The following is a 20,733-nucleotide window of genomic DNA, read 5'->3' on the forward strand; positions in this document are numbered from 1 at the left end:
GTCCAGCGTATGTAACACATTGACTCTGCCGGTCGGCAACTGTCCCGACCGAGAATCACGATCAACCCCAGACCGGGGCTTAAGCCAGTCGGGTAGAAATATCCCCGTATCAATGTGATTAGGGCTTGTTTGAACATGAGTATGTAGATTTCAAATATCTTGAGATTTCAAATCTATGAAGTCATAATTCATAAAATTAAGTGTTGGGTTAACCTGAATCTATGGAATGAAATTTGTGGATTCATCATAAAAAACCGTTTAGTCGACTGATTTTTATAAATGCACAAATGTTTAGAGCTTGTATAGTATGGGGTGAAATCTATTCATGTTTTTAGTGTAAAAAAATGAATCTCTAAATTTCACGAACACAAACATTTTCATAACCAAACAGGTATAAATCTCGCATTTATGAAACAAGAAATTGGATTCATGTAACCAAACAGATTCTTCATGAACAAGGTTGTCTGTGTGTTTCCACGTGGAGCGCCAGAAACATGTTTTTTTTTTTTTTTTTGGTAAGTGGCAGAAACATGCTCAAATGAGTCAAATCCAATGTTGTGAGTTGTAACGGTGAGTCTTAGACTCTTAGTTGTCCTGATTCCTGCCTACGCTATACGTGCATCACCAATGGTCACTTTTTTTTTTGGGTAGGATCACCACTCGTCACGGTTCTTGCCATCGTCAGTTTCCAGCTCCAATGACATAGAAGTGTAATCGTGCTTCAGTGCTGCGCAACCGAAGAGACACCGAGACGAAGGAGAACAAAGAAAAGAAGGAAGAAGATCTGAGAATCTAGAGGAGCGGTCATGAAAATCCTTCACATCCCTTGCCTTGGCGACAACTATGCATACCTGTAATTCCATTGTCCCTGTCCTTTGTCCCTTCACGCTACTCTAATTATAATCAGAAGCACAATTTGCAAAAATGGAACCCGTTTAATTATGTAGATTATCCTGTTTCCCTAATTCATAGTTCTGATTCTTTCTCTCGCAGAATCATTGATGAGTCTTCCAAAGAAGCTGCTGCTATCGATCCCGTCGAGCCAGAGAAGGCTCTTAAAGTAGCAAGCGAGAATGGCGTTAATCTAAAGTTTGTTCTCACCACGCACAAACACTGGTGCGCTACTTCCTGAAATCAAAAGTTATTTTATCAAATATGTTCACGTTGATTGATTTGATTTTCTATTTTATCCTCGTCGTCGTTGTCTGCGTGGTGATAAAGTCTCCGTCTGGTAGGAAGTTCAGAGTTGATGGAAAATAAAATTGGAACAAACTTATAATGGAAATTACAAGCATCAGTATTTTTTTTGACTACCTCTATAGCATTCTAATTATTGTAATTACATTTTAGTTTACCTCAAAACCAAATTACTTGGGATAGAGTAGAAGAGTGTGATAGCGCTACATATTCACACTGAAAATCTTAATTGCCAAAAAGAGCCAAAGCCCTAATTCACACGGAATGACTTGATTGGATGGGCTAACGCTTTATTTAGGTTTGTTTCTTAGAATTTGGTTACTCACAAAAGATGCAAGTCATTCTACTATTCTGCTCATGGGGATTATTTTTTTTCCAAAGAAAATTTCCTATCCCCATGCTTTACGGGGGTTCACAATGCCACTTTGGTCCTGATAGAACGTATGTTTTTTAGGTTCTCGATTGCCTCTGTAGGGTAAGCAATTAGATTTATAAGTCTTTGATATTTTTAATGAAAGTTCCATGGCAGAATCCCCCCCCCCCCCCCCCTCCTTTCCTTTTTTTTTTTTTTTTTTTTTTTTTTCTCTCCCCTTTTTTTTTTTTTTATTTTTTTTTTTTTTTTGCGCTCCTCTCTCCTTTCCCTCCCCCCTTTTTTGGGGGGGGGGGCCCCTTCTTTTTTTTTTTCTCTTCTTCCAACATCCTTCCCTCTTTTTTTTTTTTTTTTTTTTTTTTTTTATTTTTTTTTTTTTTCCCCCCCCCCCGGGTTTTTTGTGCCGGTTCTCCTCCCCCTTTTTTATTATAACAATTTTTTTTTTTCCTTGTACTACCTTGGTATCTACATAAGGGATCATGCTGGTGGAAATGAGAAAATGAAGCTGTTGGTGCCTGGAATCAAGGTTTATGGTGGTTCAATAGACAATGTTGAGGGGTGTACTGATCAACTGGATAATGGTGATAAGCTGACACTAGGAGCTGAAATCCATGTCTTGTCACTTCATACACCTTGGTATGTTTACTATATTTCCATCCAACTGTATCACATGCCAAAAATATGCTTTCTATCTTAGAATTTTTTTTGTTTGAATGTATTTGCCAATTAGGGAACTGCTGCATAAGGCAACTGCCTTTTTATATTCACATGGCAGCATGGTGCTCCCACCCCCCCCTGGGCCTTCTTTCTCTCAGCTTTGTGGGTGGAAATTTGTCATGTATTTAGCATGAGGTGGCTTACTTGGCACTCAAGTTGTATGTCGTGTCTAAATTTACACCCCAACTCAAGCACCTAATGGCCACATATTTGACTGCCATCTTGTATTTTATGTGCATAAATATTAACTTTTTGATGTCAAACACATTCAGAGAATATGTTTTTATTTTTGGATATTCATATATCCTCATTGATATCTGACACCAAACAGGACCAGGATAAGAAGTTAAGAAAATGATTAATATTCTTTATCCTGAAATATTTTTTAATGTGATTTTCACATTTAAGCTTACCTCTTCCATGATTGCATTTAAATAATGTCTAGAACACACAACCAGAATTTCAGGTAAATCATTAAAACCCATTAAAATGTATGCATATTGATTTATTTACTATGAAGTCATTTTCTCACTCCCCTTTCAGGATTGGATTGATTATGTTTATGGTCTATCTGAAAAATGTTGGATAGTCATTTTAGTTAGTTGTGCTTGTATTTAAATGTGAATATATGGTAAGCTAAAGTATTTTCTCACATGGAACCAGATGGATACTTGAGTATATTTTTCCATGGTGAACAAACAGTCAGCCATCAAGTTCCTTACCCTTGGCTCTCCAAAAATTTGGTCATAGTGTCATTTATTGTGCACTTCTCTAAAACTTTAATCTTTATTTTATTCGACTAATATAGTCTAAAGTTTTCTTTTGTTCTTTCATATCTTCATCAGCCACACCAAAGGTCATATAAGTTATTACGTAACAAGCAAAGAAGAAGACCCAGCTGTGTTTACTGGGGACACGTTGGTGAGTAGAACAGAGTACTTAGTGTTTTCATTTAGACTATTCAGTGGGTGAGACCCGTGAGACCTAGGGTACAGAACATAAAGGGGACCTTCGAAGATTAGTTATCTGTGTGACATACATAGGTGGCAGCAGGAACCATCATATGATAGTCTCCTCTTGCATGATCTTTATGCCAAACATGATGTGGTAGTTGATCTAAAACTTTAAATGATTTTCCAGTCAACTTTAGCAAGATATTCTGGATAAGACCGTCTAATGGTGGCTCCTGTTCTGGATATGAAACCATGTCTACCTGGTAGTAGGTCATTATTTAATAGACTGCTATTGTCGGTCTTGAGTGGTATTATTGTGCTTGTGATTTCCATTGCCTGAAAATTCTTAATGGATCCAAGCAGACGACTGGTATTGGCTATTCTCTCTCTCTTCTTCTTCCCTTTTTTTTTTTTTTTTTTTGGGGGGGGGGGGATTGAGAGAGAAGCGTGTTACAGAGATGTCTGAAAAAAAAAGATTTTAGCTATTCTTTTATCTGTGTAGTTTGTTGCTGGTTGTGGGAGATTTTTTGAAGGCACTGCTGAACAAATGTATCAGTCTCTTTGTGTCACGTTGGGTTCATTACCAAAGCCAACTCGGGTTTATTGTGGCCATGAGGTACGCTTTCTCTAAGCATTCTGGTGACCTTTTCCTGAACTTTAATTGGCAGATGACTTCATTTTCGTACTATTTTCATTTCAAGAGAAAGAAGACAATGGCATTTTCTTATCCTATGCCATATTAAGGCATCAATTAGATTAATTCTCCGTGCTTTTGTTGTATGCAGTACAATTAATTTATTTTGTGCCCTTTGAAACTTTTTTTTGATGTCGTAGTGACTCCAGTTAAGGGGATGTGCTTGAAATTTATAGTTCCTAAAGTTGCTTAGGTATTACCAAGGTTCCAGGTCCTGGCTTGAAACAACTTATTTTCATGAAATACACAGTTTCAGCCAATACTTAGAAGGTTTCAGTGAGTACTGTGGTCTCAATGTCCCAAATGTCTAAATTAGGCGCTTTTAAGAATATTCAGAAGATAATAATTTAGGCCCTCTAAATATAGTATACACATTTAAACTAGGAGTTTGGTTTTGTTATGTGTTGTATGTTACTGTAGGCATTCTCTGATATGGACAATCCCGTACACTTTCTATCTTGCACAATACCTCCACAAATACAACATATCAACTTTTTTATGCATCCCACTAGAGCCCAACAACTGTCACATGTTAACTGTGACAGATTTGCAAACCTCCTCACCCCCTTGCTCCCTTGCCCCCCACCCCTCCAAAAATTAAAAAAAAAAGCACCCTTTGGAGGGGGGAGAAAAACAAAATTCCACAAAGATTGGGAGTTAAATCCAGCAATTTTTTTCCCCTTTTCATAGCTGTACATTTTGTATTAAACCTTTGTGTTAGAAAAGGGCAATTTAGGAAAGGATTGATCCATCGAGAGTTAGTGCTTTGCGCTAACTCTCGATAGGAAATAGTGGTAGGAATTAAGAGTTTTATACCAATTGAAATTGGTTTATGCTTTTCTATATAGAATAGACTTGTTAATTAACCTATAAATAGTAAAGTTACTTTGAGGAGTGCTGGATAAGAAAAATCGAGCCTCCACAACTAAGTCGTGGCTTCCATCCTCTCCTCTCCCTCATTCCTCACCCTATTCTTTCTCAAATTAACATGGTATTAAAGCAAACAGTTGATTCTATAGAAAGGAGAGAAACTGTACCTGGTGTGAGAGTCGTTTCCAGCAATTAAAGGGATGCAGCACTTTAGCTTGTCTTCGTTAAAAATCTTGTCCACGATTGATGTCGAATCTACATTTTTCAGGTACGAATAAACTATGATTTACTGAGATCTTTTCGTTTTATGATTTGAGGCTGAGAATGTCTGTCGGATCTGCTGTCGCTGGTTCTTGCTGTGGGTGGGAAACAAGTTGAAGTTCAGAAAGAGAGAGTGAGAGATCGATTGAGTGAGAGAAATCGATTGTCTTAGAAAGAGAGAGCGAGAGAAATTGATCGTACCTGTGATCGATTGTCTTAGAAAGAGAGAATGAGAGAGATCGATCGAGTGAGAGAAATCGATCGCAGTTCTTGCTGTGGGTGGGAAACAAGTTGAAGTTCAGAAAGAGAGAGTGAGAGAGATCGATCAAGAAAGAGACTTTGAGTCTTCTATTGCTTGAGACCAGGGATATCGTTTGAGACTTCTATCGTTTGAGAGCAGCGATCGATAGAAGTTTGAGAGCAGCGATCGATCTTAGTTTGAGAGCAGCGATCGATCTTAGTTTGAGAGCAGCGATCTTCTTATGACTCGGTTTAATGGTTTAGTTTGGTTTTAAGTTGGTTCAAGTGGTCCAATTGGTTTATTTATGTTTATGAGAATATTATGATTCTGGTTTCTTTGATTCGGGCTTCGATTTATGATTTTAAAATTGTTTGGATATGGGAGAAACTTCAAGTAAAAATACTATGACTGAAATTATTTCTTCATCCTCTCATCGGTTAACTGAGAAGAAATTGGAGGGTGGATCAAATTTCCACCAATGGAGGGCTATAGTTAAAATTGTTCTTACTGGATGGGGACAGATAGATCATTTGACTAAGACTGTACCCATAGATGATGATACTTGGGCAATTGTTGATGCACAAATACTTGGGCAGATGTTTAATTCATTGGCCGATAATATTATAGATTTGGTTACTCACTTACAAACTGTGAAGAAATTATGGGAGTATTTGAATGTGTTGTATTCTGGTCAGAATAATCTGGCTAGAATCTACGAATTGTCCCAGGAATTTTATCGAGTAGATAGAAAAGGCAGAGATATTACCCAATATTTTGCAGATTTTAAAAGAATGTATGAAGAACTAAACTCTATTCTACCTATCTCCCCCTCTGCACCTACGGTCTCAAGCAGTCACCTCGAGCATGGTTTGGAAGATTCACTACTGTTGTAATAGAATTTGGGATGACTCGTTGTGAAAGTGATCACTCTGTATTCTTTAAAAACTCTGATGCAGGCTAGATCTTTCTTGTAGTTTATGTTGATGATATTGTCATTACAGGAGATGACAATTCAGGAATTGATAGGTTAAAGACCTATTTACAATAGAAATTTCAGACCAAAGACTTAGGCAAGTTAAAGTATTTTCTAGGAGTTGAAGTTGCCCAATTAACAAAGGGCATCTTCTTATCTCAACGGAAGTATGTACTGGATTTGCTTTCCGAAACAGGAATGTTGGGATCAAAATCTATAGACACTCCTATGGAATGTAACTTAAAGTTAATGCCAGAAGATGGAACCATTCTTGATGAACCAGAGAAGTACAGAAGGCTTGTTGGGAAGCTGAATTATCTGACTATGACTAGACCTGACATTGCCTTTCCTGTCAGTGTTGTGAGTCAATTTTTGTTTGCCCCACGAACATCACACTGGGATGCAGTTATACGAATTCTGAGGTATCTTAAGAAAGCTCCAGGACGCGGACTTCTTTACACTAATCATGGACATAGAAATGTTGAAGGATTCTCTGATGCTGATTGGGCTGGATCACCTATTGATAGAAGATCGACTACAGGCTAATGCACATTCGTTGGAGGAAATCTTGTATCATGGAAGAGTAAGAAACAAACTGTGGTAGCAAGATCAAGCGCAGAATCTGAGTATCGTGCTATGGCACAGGTAACATGCGAGATGGTATGGATAAAACAATTACTCAAGGAATTAGGAATTATTGATGACACACCAATGAAGTTATGGTTTGATAATCAAGCTGCGGTTGATATAGCATCAAATCCAGTCTTTCATGAACATACCAAGCATATTGAAGTAGATTGCCACTTTGTTCGTGAGAAGTTACTACAAGGTATAATATCCCCCAAGCATGTGAGGACTGGAGAACAACTCGCAGATTTGTTCACCAAAGCTCTAGGGAATACAAGGGTTACCTATATTTGTAACAAGCTGGGCATGAGTAATATATATGCTCCAGCTTGAGGGGGAGTGTTAGAAAAGGGCAATTTAGGAAAGGATTGATCCATCGAGAGTTAGTGCTTTGCGCTAACTCTCAATAGGAAATAGTGGTAGGAATTAAGAGTTTTATACCAATTGAAATTGATTTATGCTTTCCTATATAGAATAGACTTGTAAATTAACCTATAAATAGTAAAGTTACTTTGAGTAGTGCTGGATAAGAAAAATCGAGCCTCCACAACTAAGTTGTGGCTTCCATCCTCTCCTCTCCCTCTTTCCTCACCCTATTCTTTCTCAAATTAACATTTGTATTGTTCAAATGATATCAAAGCCACCCAGAAGTTGAAATTTTGCTGAAATCTTGCATCCTTCATATTTTGCATGGAGTTCTGTTCTTGACATCTGGCAAACCTAAATAGTATTTTAAATTTCACTAAAATCTGGTTGAACCTTGATCATTGGGTATCACTAGACTAGAAAGGGGGGGGGGGGAAGAAAGATATGTAAAGGGTGTTTAGACCTGCAAAGAGTAGTATCTTATTGTTGTTTATAAGTGTCATCAGTTTTTTTCTGGATCACCATCACATGGTTGGGGACTTCACATAATAAGATAAAATCATAGAAAATGTCGTTAATTCAGACAAGTGACCTCATTAGACCCCACAAAGATTGCATTTATCAACTACTGTTGGTTATAGAAGATATACTATGTTAAGAAAATGAGCATATTGCAATAACCGAATAATGTAACAACAGTGGCTCATACTTAACCGTATCCATAAACATGCTCCGCAAAATAATGCCCAATTTGGCATGTGGGGAAAGCTTATTGAAATTTAGTTGGTAATCCAAGTCATCAGAAGTTACACTTTTTCTATACTCTTGTTTCATTTTTCCTTTCTTCTCCCGGAGAGTGAAAGAGGGATCCCCTTAACCTTGCAAATTAGTATACCTGGTAATCCAAGTTGTTAGAAGTTAAACTTTTTTGTACTCTTTTTCTCCTTTTCCTTTTTCCTTTCTTCTCCTAGAGAGTGAAAGAGAGATTTTCTTAACCTTGCAAATTAGTATATGCAATGCTTGTAACCAAGTGCTTTAATGTGGTACAGACTTGGGGCAATTGTTATGTGCCTAATGGGGCCCAATTTAGCATATGGGCACTAGATTGGGCTAACCTAGTATGGGATAGGTTAAAGGGTTTGACTCAGCTAGTTCCATTAGCTTCGGAGATTTTGGCGTATTGGTCAAGTACTTAACATTTGATATTAAAGTTGGCATCACATCGAGGGTTCGAATCCTAGAAAAGGCTACCTGGATGCCATAGTGAGAGCCATCAAGGACGACGATTGCAGAAGCATGGTGATATGTTATTTGCCTAATGGGGCCCAATTTAGTGTATGAGCATTAGACTGGGCCAGCTTAGCATGGGATTGGTTAAAAGGCTTAACCGCTTAACTCAGCTCATTCCCTAGGCAAGTACCTAACATTAATGGAATGGGTTGAGTGAAGCCCTTTAGCCTATCCCATACTAGGCTGGCTCAATTTAGTGCCCATATACTAAATTGGGCCCTATTAGGCACATCACATATCACCACGCTTCTGCAGTTATCATCTTCAATGGCTCTCACTTTGGGCAGCTCACACTCTGGCATCCAGGTAGCCTTCTCCTAGGTAGCCCTTTCCGGGATTCAAACCCTCGATGTGGTGTCAACTCTGATATCAAATGTTAGGTACTTGACCAGGCGGCAGACGTCAAAAGCTCAGAAGCTGAGTCAAGCCTTTTAACCTGTCCCATACTAGGCTGGCCCAATCTAGTGCACATGTTCTAAACTGGACCCCATTAGGCACATAACAGCAATATACAGATGCTGGTTATGCAACCATATTTCATAGTTGGCCTACTCAAATTCATCCCATTTAGAGGTGAAAGTGTCTTCCGAAAAGGAAAAAGTAGAATGGACAGCGACAACGCCAGACACCACTGTCTCTGTCCAGCATCACTGTCAATCATTTGCATTATCAGCTTAATGCTTTGAAAAAGTACCAAATCAAAGGTCATAGAACATGGGTTGCTGTGACAGGGAACCATCACCTTTGAACCCCCAAAAGCAATAGCAACAATAGTGATGAGAAATTCTCCTCTCTGCAGTCTGTTTCATGTGAAAGTATAGCCGAAGTATCTCACCCTCTCTTTTATCTACTTCTGGAATCCAATTAATCATGATACAGGAGCTAGGAAATGCTATAGCAATAGAGAATTAAGTTCCAGAAATCAAGGAAAAACATCAGTCCTGGAACTCAAGCGACTTCAGTTTGTGGCATCGCAGACTGTGTTTCGTTGTTCAGAGAATTGTGGACCATGCTGAGAAGTACAAAACCCAAGCTATTTATGAAACTTAAACATGAAGTTTTTATGTGCTACATAAGCAATTCATGTTTACAAGGACTGGTTATTTGTTTATTTATTTGATAGGTAGGCACAGAGGAGAATTGAACTCATGACCTCTTGACCTCTTACTTTGAGATGTTGAATGGTTATTTTTGCTTTGTATTATGTGTTGTGATCAGCCTTTATTTTCTGTAGTTAATTGTGAATAGTTTATTAATTATTGGAATGTGTACTTATTAGTGTGGGTAGGTTTTATAATGGATAAGTTATAGGAGTAATATAAAGTGGGACAGAGTTGGTGTAACCATTTGTTATTCTATATTAAATGGTGATAATCCGAGATGGAAGATAGACTTTTGAATCCTTATTAACTACTCTATTGGGTAAGAGGATTGGTGACCTCCCAATCTCTCCAGGACATCTGGCTTCGTCCGTAAGGCTGAAACCCCTAATTTCTCTCCTGTCTCTTCTATATTCTCCCTCATTTTCTCATTTTTCCTGTTTTATCTACACCCCCATCCATTCATGTATTAGAAACCTTGCTGCAAAGGTACCCTATCATTGATCTGCAGGGTCGCAACTTGCAACTGAGGCACCAAGTGTGCCCTCTGCTGTCTCTGTCACATATTCTGCGCTGAAACTTAGAATATCATGGTGTTCCACACAGTGATAAACCCCAAATTTGGGCAGCCTCAGATATGCCAGGAATGTTGTAGGGCACGCTGGCAAGGAAGGAAACAGTGCAAGACAGACATTATTCATGACAGTATAGAATAATTTCAACTCGCTATGCTTGGAGATAGTATTATGTTTGATTAAAAAATAATATAGAAGGGCAATTTGGAATGCACAACTGCACAAAGAAATGATATTGGTTCCTTTTTGGGTGAATAGCTTTATTGGTTCATACATGAAGGGTATAGATAGGCTGAATGATGTTGAACTTGTTTTACGTAAACATATAGCATGAGAAAGCTTCTCCAAGGTTAGTCCCCAGTCTGTAGAACTTGAAAACAACAATAATGGTTCTTTAGCAGTTCCATGTCTATTATTTGATTAATTGGTTTTGAGCACTACGATAATCTGTTAGTTGTTTCTTTTCAGTACACAGTGAAAAATCTGCAGTTTGCCTTGACGGTTGAACCAGACAATGTAAGGACAGCACAGAAGCTGTCATGGGCTCAGGACCAGCAGAAGGGAAACCTTCCCACTATACCTTCAACGATTGAGGAAGAGTTTGAGACTAATCCTTTTATGCGTGTTGATCTGCCAGAACTTCAGGTACTTCCAAATTTGGGCTTTGTTCTCCCAATTTTCATTATTGTAGCATGCTTAATTTCTTAGAGGCTAAACATCCTTGATGGTCATCATGGCATGGGCCATCTTTTGTGAGCCACACGCAAGACTGAGCTCTGTAAACAAACCATTAGTTTATATTGTCCCCATTGATTAGCCAATTGTTTGGAGTCCCTTCTTCACCATATGAACCACCATTTCTGACCTTTTAAGGTTTGGATTTGAATGTCCAAATACTTTGGAAGATTAGATAGTTTTCGACTGGTATTACTGCCTTATATCTTCAATGGCAGATATCAGGGCTACTAAGAGAATTTTGTATTTACTAATTGGACCATACAAATAATATTTTTCTATTTGCAAGGTTTAAAGTATCGGTATCGAGTATCGTATCGGTCAAGTGATTTTAAGAGACGTATCGTCCTGTATCGAGTATTGTATTGCTTTGGTTAATGTATTTTAGCGTAATTCAGTGGAGAGACGTATCGAGATATATCGTATCAGTTTGGTCAAATATGAATACATATCGGCTAGTATCGTGGGATAGTTTAAATCTTGCCTATTTGAACCACCGGGAAGGTGATTGCCTTCATGGAGAGTTCTCTGTTTCGTTTGCACCATTTTTTGTCAGAGCCTTAGATCTCTTATTATTCCTTTAAATAATAGTGAAAATTGTCCGTACTGCGTGCGTGCCATACATCTTAATGGACAATGTAATATTGTTTTTTCATATTGCAGGCTAGAGTTGGTTGCCACTCTCCTGTTGAAACCATACAGGAAATAAGGCGTCGCAAAGACCATTGGAGGGGCTGACTGGGTAAGGTCGTGTACCACGTCTTCTTTCCTCTAGTAGCTGTCTTGTGTGCACTTGTCTATGAGAGACAGAGAACATCCATGTTTCAGTTTTATACATTTCATGAATGAATACCCAGTGTATCTGTTTCTCATAAACGAATTTTTTAGTATTTTCCTGATCCTCATGGTAAGTTGTCGAATATCATGTGGCTACAGGTCTGGATTTTTTTAGGTGGACTATCTATTTCTCTTTGGATGAAGGACACATGTTCTTCAGATAGAAATAGAAATAATTTCTATTTTCTAAATTTTATCTAAGGGTCCTTGTGGTCTCTGATTCTCATGGTCGGATTTTAGGCCATGTATGATTGTATCTAGCATAATTTTACTGTTATCCAATCTATAGAAATCGATCTAAATCATTATAAGCCTAATACTGAGAAACCAATACTTCTTAGTGAAAAGGTCATGGGGTTGACTCTTGTTAAGGCATATTAATATCTCCAGCTCCATTATTAATAAAAAATAAATAAAACGAAGCGCTTTTGTACCAAACAAAGAATGAACAAATTGGAAATGGAATGTTTTAACGGTCTCACTCATTTTGAGATAGAAAACAGTTTCTTTGTTTGTTGCTACTGAATTAATTAGGAAAAGCTTCGTGCTTTGCTAATGGCATTGTTGCATGCTGCGGATTTAAATTGGGTCAAAACTCGTCTGTCCTCTGGAGTAGTAAAAATTACATGCTGTCTTTTTTTTCTGTTAGCTTTGGAATTGAATTGATCATTTTGCACATGGGTTAAATGATAATATAAGTTTTTTTTTTTTTTTAAAATTTAACTTAATTTTTTAAATTTTACAAAAAAATCTCTGCATTCAACGATTCTATCAAGTAAAAATTATGTCCTGGCCCATTTAATAAACATGTTGGGCTCAAGTTATTACCTCCAGCCCAGTCTAATGCCATTTGGCCCAATCATTGCCAGCCCGATTTTAAAGACCTAGCCCATGAGGATCAATTCGTGCTAAGCTAAGGTGTCATGACTCATATGGGGGCTATTAAATTACCAAAAAAAAAATAAAAATATGGGGGTTATTAGGAATCGGGATGATCCGATTCGATTCAGACGAATCGGATTTTAAAGACGTGGTAAAGTAAAACAGTCAAACCTCCCGTAATCGTTTCGCCGGTTGTCTCTGCGGTAGCATCTGTTCTGCAAAATGAAGCTTTTCTGGCTGGAGGCTGTTCTTCCTCTAGGAATCATTGCTGCAGTGCTCTCCGGTGCTGGAAATCTGCAAGATTACATCTACAAAACTGTTCATGGCAGGGTAATAAAGATGATAGCAACTTCCCTCTAATCGTTAATTATCCAAGTTTTCCTTTTGTTATTTTCTTTTATGTAATCTTTTCTGCGGGATCTTGCAGCCGAAGCACATCGGTAGCGATGTCTGGGACGTGGCCATAGAGAGAAGGGACAAGAAGCTCATGGAGATATGCAACTCTGCTCCCCAAAATTAGGTCGGATTTCATTCATGGCTTCTTCTACTGTTTCATTTTGATAGATTGTTTATACTGGTTTTTCCTCCCCTATTTCGGTGATTTCCTTCTGCTAAGTTTAGAATTAGCTTTTCGATGGTCGATACTAATTGGGTCTTCGATGGTCCATTTGTATTATAAATTGGGCTTTTTCAATGGTCCATTGTAATACTAGTAGGGTTTCGACAAGAGGCACGGGATGATGTTTTACATATTGGAATTTCCTTCTTCTAAGTCTAGAATAAGGTTGTCGATGGTCCATTGCAATACTAATAGGCTTTTGGATGATCCGTTATAGTACCATTTGGTTTTTCAAAGAGACATGAAAGTATGTTTTAGATTTTGGATTTCGACCAATTTTGTCTCCGTTTGGATGGTGTTCCTTAATCTCTGGTACCTAGTTACGTTTTTCGTTGAATTTTAATTTTAAATTTCGTTCCTATCGGATTTTTATCTGGGTGTTTTCCAGATGCCTGTTTAAATTTGGTTAATTGTTCACCACGGTTATTGATAGATTTCTCCATATCGCGGCTCCTAACCCTAGATTCAGTTTCTTGATTGTTGGGAACTTGAAATTATGGCTTCCAGTCAAGGTCCAGTAGACTGGAGTAGAAGTCAAGTGTGTGAAGCGCCAGATGCACAGTTACTAGTTAGAGCAAGTATAGATACTTTGCAATCGCGTAAGAACCTAAACTTGAGTAGTAGTTTTGGACTGAACTTGCTTTGCATTCTTCAAATTATCTCTTAATTTTAACTGTCAATGCATAAAATGTTTCCATTAAGAACCCTTCCTTGCTGTTTTCTGCTTTTCTTTTTTTCAAACATGGAACCTTCTGCATTAACAGATCCTTTAGTATTTAATGCATCCAATTGTTTTCCTATCATCCTATTAGTTTGTTTTCACTCATGTGAAACATTTCTATACCAACAAATTTTTCAGCAACTACATATCCGCCTATTGGAAAATATTGAATAATTGAATCATGCATTGTGTGCTTGTTTGAGTATCAGCAACAAGATTGCTGAATATCATTGTAAAAAGATACTAGTGTTTCCAGAAGAAGATGCCAATCTTTTGATTAGAAATAAAAGAGAGTATTGAAAATTCAAGTGTCTGGAGCAGCTACTTTCAAAGTAACTGAAAGTAATATGCTTTTAAGATTAGTAAGGCATTTATGTGTTTTCTTGGAATCTGGTCTTTTTATTAACTTTTAATTTTAGGCAGTAGATGGTATCTCTTCTCTTAAAAAGGGCGGGCTTTGGTGCAACGGTTGATGGACGACTGTTGTAGCCATGGTCAACGCATTGGAACAGCCTCCCAGCAAAAATTGTTGGGGATAAAACTGCGTAGGAAAACTGTCAAACCCCCCCCCCCCAAAAAAAAAAAAAAAAAACCCGAGACTTTGCTTGTGCGGAGGCCTTTGGCACTGGGTTCATCCTTTTTTATTGTATCTCCTCTCTTCTAGTGATTAAAAAAGCATATGAAGATGCTGGGTTTTTCGGATTTTATTGCTTCCAGTTCATTTTCTAGAGCTCACTTCTAGGTCTCAAGGTGACAAAGGGGTGTATAATAATATTAGGGTTTCCCATCTTCTAGTGATACTGTTCCTAGCGCCTTCTAGCATATTACAAAGGGGATTTTTGAAGCTTTATGCATTTAATCTTATCTTATATATTCAGTTAGGTTCCTGAATCCTGGTTAAATGATGTCAACCTATTTTGCTTCCATAAAGAGTAAAATCTGTAGGGTAAATCACATACAGCAATCAATAAAGTCTGGGCTGCCGGGGCAGTGCCAGGTTCGAATCTGGAGGGCGGCCATCACTTGTGCAGAAATTCTAAATGTTAGGTTTGATTCAAAATTCACCCCTCCTGGGACACCACATGAGCAAGGCCTGCCTGAGTGATGCTCGTTCAGATGGTAAAGACTCTAGGCTGATGCTAGGACTTAATTAAGACAAATAACTGAATAAGGTTATATTGGTATAATCATAGCTAGTAACATCGATATAATGTTAAGAATTTGCTAATAATTTGTGCTTATTACTATTTTGGCCTTGGGTGAGAACAATGATGCTAAACTTAATTTTTTCTTCTTCTGACTTTTGAGTTGTTTTTTACCTCTAGTTCCCTTTGGGAAGGAAGTATTGTATACAAGCATCCAAATATGGTTGTACTTGATCATATTGGGTGGTACTTGGTGTAGACCAGATGTGATGTCCTATAAGGATGGTGAATTTTGTCTGAGCTCTGTTTGGCATAATTTATATTTATGTTTATGACCTATTTGTGAATTATCAATTATGAAAATAGGTTATAAGTGATAAACATTTTTCTTTTTGTTATTACTACACAATATATTATATAACAAGAAATAAGTTTAGTACCATTGGGTGAATAATATATTATGTATCTTTTGGTTAATTTTGGGTTGGTTTTGGTTTACCTTGTAACCAACATTACGGCTTTAGTTTTGGTTCTGTTTTGCTTTTGTTGGGTTTGGGCTAGTTTGGATATCCCTAAAATATTGTTCAAGTGGAGATGGGAGCAATGTGGAGGTTGGAGATAGAGAAAAACAAGGTTTCATTATAATATTTTGTACGTTTACCTTTTTACCCCTTCTTAAGTAGTAATTCTGCACATGTTCATTAATGGTACTTGCATGGACAAAAATTAACAATTTATGGTGATAAATCATAAATAGTCCTTGATCTATTTATGAATTTATGATTAAATTGATTTATTTTAATGAATAATAGGGGTCATAAATCATGCCAAATACATTTATTTACGTTAATGGGTCAAATGGTCATAAATTTAAACGGTACCAAAGAGAGCTTGATTGAATATGGGCTAGATTCAAGTGCAGGAATAGGAGATGATGGGATGTCGAATGGTAATGCTTAAATAATAATAATGAGAGGGGGCTAGTCCAACCTCCCATACTCCGATAGAAATCTAAAGAGAACCTCCATTACAATAAAAAAAGGTAGGGACTTAAGGGACACCCCTGCCTTAGCCCTCTAGTTTCAGTAAACCACAAATAGGGACTTCCATTCAACTTTATCGAGAAAGAGGCAGAAGATATTATTTTATGGATCATGTTGCACCAATGTGCATCAAAGCCCCATAGCTGAAATAGTTTGGTGGTAATGCCCCATTCAACCCTATCATATGCCCTAGACATGTCGAGCTTTAGGGCTACATAGCCAACCTTTCCCTTTGTCTTGTTCATAAAGTGGAAAATTTCTTGAGCCATCATGATATTATCGCTAAAGGGGAAATTACACTTGAAAGAAGTGGTTTGAGACGGTTGGCCAAAATTTTAGCCAAAATCTTATAATTGACATTACAGAGGCTAATTGATCGGAAATCAAACACAATTTTGGGCTGGTTTTTCTTAGGAATGAAGCAGAGTAGGGTATGGTTGACTCCAAAAGGTAGTGAAAGGCTGGTGAAAAACTTGTTCACAAAATCATACAACTCACCATTGATCAGGTTCCAATTTTTCTGATAGAAGAAAGCATTAAAGCCATCTATAGCAGGAGCTTTATGTGGTCCCATGGAGAAAAGAGCTATCCTAATTTCATCCAAAGACGGGGAAGCAGACATTCCCATGGGTAAACAATTTGGGTTAAGGAATGGAAAGATTCCTTCAGCAAAAAGTGGATCTAAGGGTTCCTTAGAGGTGTACAGATCCTTCCTAAACATTGAAAAACATTAGCAATCTCTCTAGGGTTATGGTAGATCCATTGTGTTCCAAGGCATCAATTTTCCTCTTATGACGATAAATTCTTGAAGCAAGGTGGTAGTATCTTGTGTTTCTATCTCTGTCCGAAATGTACTTTTGCCTAGATTTCTCAAACCAAAACAATTCCTCAGCCTTCAAGCCCATTTTAGGAAAATGGATTTGGATGCAATTAGGTCTCTATCTGGACAAGGACAGGATTCCAAAGCTTCAATCTCAGTTGAGAGGTTGTCAAAAAGGTTGTCGATACTGCCAAAAGTAGTTTTGTTCCAAGCTGTAACAATCTGGAAAGGTTGGCAAGCTTGGTTTCCATAGGGACTGGTCCTATTTCGTCCCATGATTTTGAACAACATCACTGAAATCCATATGCTGATACCATGCATTTTGGAAGTGGAATAATTTTCTTCCAGTCATCACTGAAGGATCGGTGGTAAGAAGAATAGGGTTATGATCAGATCTGACAGCAGGGAGAGTTTTCAGGGTAGCATTCGGTTGTGTAGCCAACGACAACGGGCACCCGAAAAGATGGTCAATCCTTTCTTTGACAAGGTGCGGTGGTTTTGCTTATTAGACCAAGTGAAGTAAGCACCATAGGCGGGTATTTCATGGAGGCCTAATGAAGTTGTTAGATCAAGAAAAGAGGGTAGAGATGGGGTGGGTTTACATACATTGCCAATCTTGTATTCATTTTTGATTACCTCATTAAAATCTCCCATAAGAAAGAGAGGCTTTTGAAGAGGGGTAGAAAAGGAGAGGATTTTTTCCCAGAAGATTTTAGATTAATCTTGAGTTGATCATCCCGAACCCTACTTGAGATTTCCCATTACAATGCCAGAAAAACCCTAACCATCTTAGTTAACCATCTTAATCCACCTAAATCATGGGTTTTGATACGGCCAAACTATCTACAATTAGACATCACAAAATCCCATTCCACCAACCCGTACAGTTAATACATCAATCCCATATCAGCCCCACTTTCATTTGAGATCTACACCCTTCTACTCCAATCGATTTATAGCTAAACCCGTCCCATAATTAGCCCCACTCAAGCTGGTTATGTTGAGATCCTGTAACTGGCCGTTTAGTCCTTCTAAGGCTACATTAATGACTGCAACCAACACTTGGTTATTCTGCATCTTTTTGCTTTATCTCTTCACTGCTCAGCCTATAACAATTGGCTTGAAGATCCTTGGTTGGCACATTGGAGTTGATGTTTGACTGTTTCCGTTACCAGTTATGAGGTCTATTTTAGAAACCTCAACAATTTTGTTGTCAGTTTATGATTGTGGTACATTCGTCCAACTAGAATTCAAGAGTTGGGGACAAATTCTTGGGAAATTTAGGCTTCTACATGTTCAATTTTACTTGAGAGGGTACAAGCAGGTTATTGATTTGTATAATTAAGGTGATGAAGATCAATAACCCGTTGGACAGATTACCAGGCAACAAGCGACACTGGGCAGAACTACTGTGGGATGTAATTGGGGGAAGAAAAAAACCTTTGATATCAAAAAAGTATTAGTCACAGAAGGCTGAAAGTAGAACTGAGCACATCTCTAAGGAGAGGCTTAGCCCTCCAGGTATCAGGATCCCTTCCATTTGTGAGTTTTTCCATGAATACTGGTGAAGGCACATTCAATGCAAGTATTGACTGAAAAGGAAATGAAACAGGAAAGTTAACTGTGAACTTGCACCCGTAAATAAATGGAGAAGACAGAACTGTGTAATTACCCTTATAAGCCTTGTGGGCCCCACTGATAAGAAGGAGATTCCATCGGAACGAAGGAAGGGTAGGAGTTCAAATTTCATAGGAAGAAATATTGTTCTGTGCATAATTTTATTTGCCGTTGTGTTAAAATATGAAGTCCATGTTCAGCAGTTTGTCTCAGTTTAATATTTCTACAGGAATATAAAACGTTCTTTTACTTGATGACATCAACCTAACTAATGATTAATTGTTTCACCTCTATCTTAGACCTCTTCCTGCGTTCACGTTTCTTAACAAATATAAATAGATGCCATGAATATAAAGTATGTAGGGGATGAGCAGTTTACAGTGGTGCAGAAGTTAATGTATTTGGCATCCTCTTGTCTTCTCATCCATGACAAATCATATTGTCAGAGCATGAATTAAGCTCACTATATATTGTGCCATAATGCAGGAGTGTTGTCATTGGAATCGTTTGATCGTTTGGAAGAGAATAAAGAGAATAAAGTGCTCATGGTATCTGCTGAATGGTTGCTTCCACTGCAGCTTTGATAAACTTTCCGTCTCCTTTTTTTTTTTTCTTCTTTCTTTTAACTTTTCATGGTATGATGATATGCATTGCTTTAGAAAATGTAGTTCTGTTTGTTATGCTCCAAATACGAGTAGTAAGCTTAATCTTTCAAGTTTGTAGTGTATTTGCTTTCTGAATCATACAGTTCACTTTCATAATTTTCTCTGTTCTACTGAGTTTCTGAGACCTGCTCCATAATTTGAAATATGACTCTTTATCGCAAAAATTGTCACTCAACAATGACTCCTTTAACAGGTTGGGAAATGTTCCTCAGTTTCTTTTCCATAGATCTCTGCCTGTGTTGTGTTTTATTGGCTAATACTCTTCCTGCTTCTTGTTTTCTGTGTGAGATCAGAGGGTATTGTAACAAAACTATGTGATGGCTCGGAATCTCAGAATTGGGATACTTTTTATCTTTGAGGGTCAACGATAACCCTACCTGATAGTCCTATCATACTCTCAATAGAGGAATCCACCCGTGAAGGTGGAAAGAGGGGGGGGGGGGGAAGGAGTTAAAGTGGAACCTCTGAATATATGGTGGAGGGGTGGGGGAAGGAGTTGAAGTGGATTCCCTGAATATATGGTGGAAGGGTGGGGGAAGCAGTTGAAGTATATGGTGGGAGGGGGTGGGGGGGGGGGGGGGGGGGGAGTTATTTGGAGGTGTGTCACGTGTGATGCAACTCCTTTTTCCTTTGGCATCGACATGGTGAGTCAAGTCACTTTCTCCATTCTTTGTCTTCCATTCTTTCCTTTGCCAGTCTGACTTTGAAAGTATATATTGTGGATTTGTGGTGGAATGTATTGTCTTATTACAGTAGAACTGTAGAAGTATATATTGCAGTGGAACGTATTATCTTTGTTGACCGGAATTGGAAGGAGTCATGTGTGGTGGTACATTAGGATGCCCTAATATGGAAATTCGATTCTAGCTAATATGGAAATTATTATTATTATTTGGGGGTAGAATAAGCAATATTATTCTGGACAGTGACAACCAGAGACAGTTGGGAGTGGAAATTGGAAATTAAAATTCTACGCTGTAATAACCCAACGCACCAAAGATCTGCAGGCCGATCGATAATTACTAAGGGAGTTGGGTGGGTGGATGGGCCCATGAATTACATAACTATTGAGGCCCGGGGGGACAGGCCAGCGATTTCGACCTTTTCTTAAAGTCATCCATTGATGCCATCTGTGTTTGTTGTCCTTAGTCTTTGCTTAGTCCTGTTTAAAAGATATTATACTCTTCATCTATCATAGCAAATGCATGTGAGACTTGCTGGATTCTTTTTTCCTATTTTTACCACTTCTTCTTCTTCTTCTTCTTCTTCTTCTTCTTATGGGTAGAGTTTTAAGCACTTGAGAGAGAGAGAGAGAGAGAGAGAGAGAGTTTTACTTCATGTGCCTCCATGTGCCTCCACCTAACTCACCTTTGTCAATGTCTCTATCCCAGAAAGATTTTAAAAGAGGAAAAACT

General features: G+C 38.0%; 2 protein-coding genes across 2 annotated transcripts; both read left to right on the top strand.

Annotated features, from left to right (window-relative positions):
- The first annotated feature begins 561 nt into the window (after nt 1-561).
- On the top strand, nt 562-12,178 carry GLY2 (Metallo-hydrolase/oxidoreductase superfamily protein). Its single transcript, XM_089163059.1, has 7 exons — nt 562-853; nt 994-1,116; nt 2,042-2,203; nt 3,130-3,205; nt 3,740-3,853; nt 10,703-10,879; nt 11,633-12,178. Exons 1-7 carry the CDS (start codon nt 807-809, stop codon nt 11,705-11,707), a joined length of 774 nt encoding a protein of 257 aa, XP_089019185.1. The 5' UTR covers nt 562-806; the 3' UTR covers nt 11,708-12,178.
- Nucleotides 12,179-12,836: 658 nt separating this feature from the next.
- Nucleotides 12,837-19,192, top strand: LOC149027493 (NADH dehydrogenase [ubiquinone] 1 alpha subcomplex subunit 1-like). The gene is made up of 3 exons (XM_089163071.1): nt 12,837-13,018; nt 13,116-13,208; nt 19,140-19,192. Exons 1-2 carry the CDS (start codon nt 12,911-12,913, stop codon nt 13,206-13,208), a joined length of 201 nt encoding a protein of 66 aa, XP_089019197.1. The 5' UTR covers nt 12,837-12,910; the 3' UTR covers nt 19,140-19,192.
- Nucleotides 19,193-20,733: the final 1,541 nt, after the last annotated feature.

Source organism: Hakea prostrata, chromosome 1 (assembly GCF_041222555.1).
Source record: "Hakea prostrata isolate BN-2017 chromosome 1, UWA_Hpros_2, whole genome shotgun sequence".
Lineage (NCBI taxonomy): Eukaryota > Viridiplantae > Streptophyta > Magnoliopsida > Proteales > Proteaceae > Hakea > Hakea prostrata.

Bases quoted from the DNA above. Each gene is read 5' to 3' on its own strand.
- GLY2 (XM_089163059.1), top strand. From the start codon at position 807: ATGAAAATCCTTCACATCCCTTGCCTTGGCGACAACTATGCATACCT. The intron at 854-993 runs GTAATTCCATTG...TTTCTCTCGCAG, and splicing joins GGCGACAACTATGCATACCT to AATCATTGATGAGTCTTCCA. The intron at 3,206-3,739 runs GTGAGTAGAACA...TTATCTGTGTAG, and splicing joins TGTTTACTGGGGACACGTTG to TTTGTTGCTGGTTGTGGGAG.
- LOC149027493 (XM_089163071.1), top strand. From the start codon at position 12,911: ATGAAGCTTTTCTGGCTGGAGGCTGTTCTTCCTCTAGGAATCATTGCT. The intron at 13,019-13,115 runs GTAATAAAGATG...GGGATCTTGCAG, and splicing joins ACAAAACTGTTCATGGCAGG to CCGAAGCACATCGGTAGCGA.